This window comes from Triticum dicoccoides, chromosome 6A (assembly GCF_002162155.2).
Source record: "Triticum dicoccoides isolate Atlit2015 ecotype Zavitan chromosome 6A, WEW_v2.0, whole genome shotgun sequence".
NCBI lineage: Eukaryota > Viridiplantae > Streptophyta > Magnoliopsida > Poales > Poaceae > Triticum > Triticum dicoccoides.
In genome coordinates this window covers 564,243,890-564,247,566 of record NC_041390.1, presented here as the reverse complement: position 1 = coordinate 564,247,566, position 3,677 = coordinate 564,243,890, and the positions used below count along the sequence as shown (strand labels likewise).

The 3,677-nt window shown below is 54.5% G+C and overlaps 1 protein-coding gene across 1 annotated transcript; it reads right to left on the bottom strand.

Annotated features, from left to right (window-relative positions):
- Positions 1-2,089: 2,089 nt before the first annotated feature.
- Positions 2,090-3,289, bottom strand: LOC119317950 (protein PHOSPHATE-INDUCED 1-like). Its single transcript, XM_037592458.1, has one exon. The coding sequence runs from the start codon at positions 3,122-3,124 to the stop codon at positions 2,192-2,194; it is 933 nt and encodes a 310-aa protein (XP_037448355.1). The 5' UTR covers positions 3,125-3,289; the 3' UTR covers positions 2,090-2,191.
- Between the last annotated feature and the right edge of the window lie 388 nt (positions 3,290-3,677).

Here is a 3,677-nt window from a genome sequence, read left to right as displayed (position 1 = left end):
ATCAAAAATAAATTACAAGTGCAGAATGAGTCCCTAAGTGAGAGATATCTGGGGATGCCCACCGACGTTGGACACTCGAAGAATGACACCTTTAAATATTTGCGTGATAGGGTGTGGGAGAAGATTAAAGGATGGATGGAGAAACTATTGTCTGCAGCAGGCAAGGAGGTGTTGATCAAATCAATTGCCCAAGCAATCCCGGTGATTTCCATGTCATGTTTCAGACTTCCTAGAGGATTATGTGAGAGTATTACTTCAATAATCAGACAATTCTGGTGGGGCAGCAAACGAGGAAAACGAAAACCAGCCTGGGTCGCTTGGGATATTATGGTCAGACCAAAATATATGGGAGGACTTGGTTTTCGAGATTTGGAGCTGTTTAATCTAGCTCTTCTTGCTAGGCAAGCATGGAGGATACAAAATGACACGGAGTCATTGAGCGCAAGAATACTAAAGTCCATTTACCACCCAGATTGTTCTTTGCTTGATGCGGAGCTGGGAGCGCATCCTTCGCAAATCTGGAGGGCTATCCTAGACGGAAGGGATATCATGTCGCAGGGCATTACACAGAGAATTGGTCATGGCGAGTCCACTAACATCTGGCGCGACAACTGGATTCTGAAGCAAAGTTACAAAAGGTCGATTACATCTTTAGTCCCGTCGCCACCGCTGCATGTGTCGGGGCTCATTGAAACAACTACAACGTCGTGGCCGGTGGAGTTGATAAGATCGGTCTTCACACCCATAGATGCAGAAGCAATACTACAGATCCCACTATGCATGCGAAGGGTTGATGACTTCTGGGCCTGGGAAGAGGAGCCGAGGGGAAATTTCTCAGTTAGCTCTGCCTATCGGATACTTGTCCGGACGAAGGCCGTCGGGAGGATTGGTTGGAAGGGAGAGAAGAAGCATCAACAGCTCAGGGGGGAAAGAAGAAAATGGAATTCAGTTTGGAAGCTGCGAGTCCCGTCAAAGATCAAAGTTTTCTTATGGCGTTTGGCCAAACACTCTATTCCATCGGGTGAGCTCTTGCTAAGGCGCAATATGGCAACCACGGCGGCATGTCACCTCTGCGGAGTTCGTGATACTTGGAGACATGCCTTACTGGATTGCCCGGTCTCACGGAGTACTTGGGCACTATCATCTGATGTGATTCTTGATCAGCTAAGTATGAACGAGCAGGAGTGCGCGAAGAAGTGGTTGTTCAAGTTACAGGAAGCGCTACCCACTGAAGAATTCGTCAGGGCGGCCGTGTCACTTTGGGCGATTTGGGGGGCGCGAAGAAAAACTATCCATGAAGACATCCATAAAAGTCCACACGCCATCCACAGCTTTATCAATTTCTATTTGCAAGATATTCAGGTGCTTTCACCAAAGAAAGTTACAAGGGTGACTTCCACTATATGCCCCGCTGGTTGGTTAGCACCCCAAGAATACCACTCCAAGATTAATGTAGATGCAGCTGTAGGCCGGGGAGGCCGCTATGGTTCAGTTGCTACAATTTGTCGGGACTCAGGAGGAGGATTCCTGTGAGCATCTGCTATGGTGTTCAACTTGGTCGACCCAGCCACATTGGAGGCATGTGCAATTCGAGAGGGTTTCTCCTTGGCGATGGATTTGAACCTAGACATGTTATATATGGCGTCCGACTCCAAGGGGGTGGTCCAGGAGATCAAGAAGGGAAGTGCAACCACGTACGGAGCAATTATTCGGGAGATCAATCAACAAATTTCTTCTTTTACTTCATGATTTTTAGATCATGATCTTAGGAGCTCAAATGTCAAAGCTCACAATTTAGCGAAACATACTTTAACTCTTAGACGTGGCCGTCATGTTTGGTTAGGCCAGCCCAATGAAATTCCCTTCGTCCCTTTAAACATTGTGACGGATGAATAAAGTTTCACAAGGTTGTCTAAAAAAAAGCTGACAATGATCTATAGCCGCGATCTGAATAGTATTCGCTAAAGAAAAAACCACGACCGAAAAGGGATTAGCAAAAAAGAAAGATTCTTCTAAAAAAGGCAAAAAAAGAAGATGAATTTATATGAGGAAAAAAGAAGTTCTTTATGGGCCGGAACAGATGCCGATATAAACGAACGAAGCAATTTCCATTTCTTCCAACACGTTACACTATGTACAACTTCTCAAGCGTACAGGGAAAGTCTGGCCGTGCCCGGATGGACGCATGGGACTAGACAAGCGTGTTGCAGGATGCCGTGGCGGGGTCGTACAACGCCGGGAGCAGGTACTTCCTCCCGTTGGCGCCGTTGGCATTGTAGCTGGCGCCGGTGGCGGGGTCGACGAGCAGGTTGCCGGCGTAGCCCGGGTACGCGCCGCTGCCGTAGACGCCGGGGCACGCCGTGCAGGCCTCCAGGGACGCGCCCTTGGGGCCCTGGTAGTAGCCGTCCCCGTACGGGTTGCTCACGGTGCCGGCCACCATGGTGGCGAGGACCATCACCATGCCGTCCATCCCGACGTCGCCGTTGGGCGCCACCAGTGGCGCGCCCTGCGGCCCGTACTGCGGCTGCGCGAACGGCCACGCGCACTGCCCGGGGCACTGCTTCACGGAGTTGCCCACCCAGATGTGCGTGGAGTCGCCGCCGGCGGACGACCCGTGCCTGCCGCACCGGCTGCTGCAGAAGCCCTCCACGGCCACGTCCTCGTCGGTGAACACCAGCGCGATGCCGCCCTTCTTGGCGCCGACGCTCGCGGCGAGCTGGTCGATCTGGGCCAGGGTTAGCGACGTGCCGAGGGAGCACTGCTCGTCGGTCACCTGCTCGGCGAGGAGCACATGCGTAGCACCGGCGTGGCCGTTAGCGGCAGCGGCTTTCGACAGGTAGAGCTGCTCGATGGTGCCCCACCACTGCCCGACCGAGGGCGTGGCGGCCCCGTTGGGCGCGGAGTTCAGCGAGACGACGAAGTCGGCGACGATGGACCTCTGCGCGGGCGTGAACTTGCCGTACCAGAGGATGGACACGGGGATGTCGCCGCCGAGCACGCCGCCCTGGTGGTACGTGAGCCGGTCGCTCTCCGGAGGCACGTACAGCTCCATCAGCCTCCTGCTCCCGGCGGAGAGCTGCGCCAGGCTGAGCACCATGGCCACTATCAGAGCAATCGTAGCCATTGCCGACTTGCTTAAACGAAACACTTGCGAACTGTGAGAGCTAACACTCGGTGATCGAGCTCCTACTCTTGCTTGTGACTTGGTGCTGTGGTGATGGGATGAGTGGAATTGCACCCGCTCATGGCTCTTATTTATAGGCGTGGTCGCGCCCCGGCTCGTGCGACTTCGGCGATGGTTCCTATCCTACTCCTCTCGTGTACCCCTACCGTCCTACGTGCGGCATAAGGTATGATCCGGGGAGGGAAGGGTGGTATGGGTATGGCGTGGCGGGCGGGGGGACAGAGCGGGGGCAGCGATGAGCTGTGCAGCGCGCGCACGCCGGAGCGTGTCGCTCGCGCCGCGCGCCGCGCTGCCCAGTTGCTTCCGGGCACGGCTCCAGACGCAGCGGCGACGCACGCGAGTCAAATTTGGGGCGATACTCTATTCCCGCTCCAACGGATGACGACATGGCTGGGCAGATTCCCGTCGCCTATCGATGAGCGCCACAGCTGTCCGCGGAAGGTTCCCAAGAGCATAGGGTCAGCTTTGGGCGGATGGATATGTTTCAGTGAAC

What these genes read in the sequence shown, in the direction of transcription:
- LOC119317950 (XM_037592458.1), bottom strand. Translation starts at nt 3,124, where the DNA reads ATGGCTACGATTGCTCTGATAGTGGCCATGGTGCTCAGCCTGGCGCAG.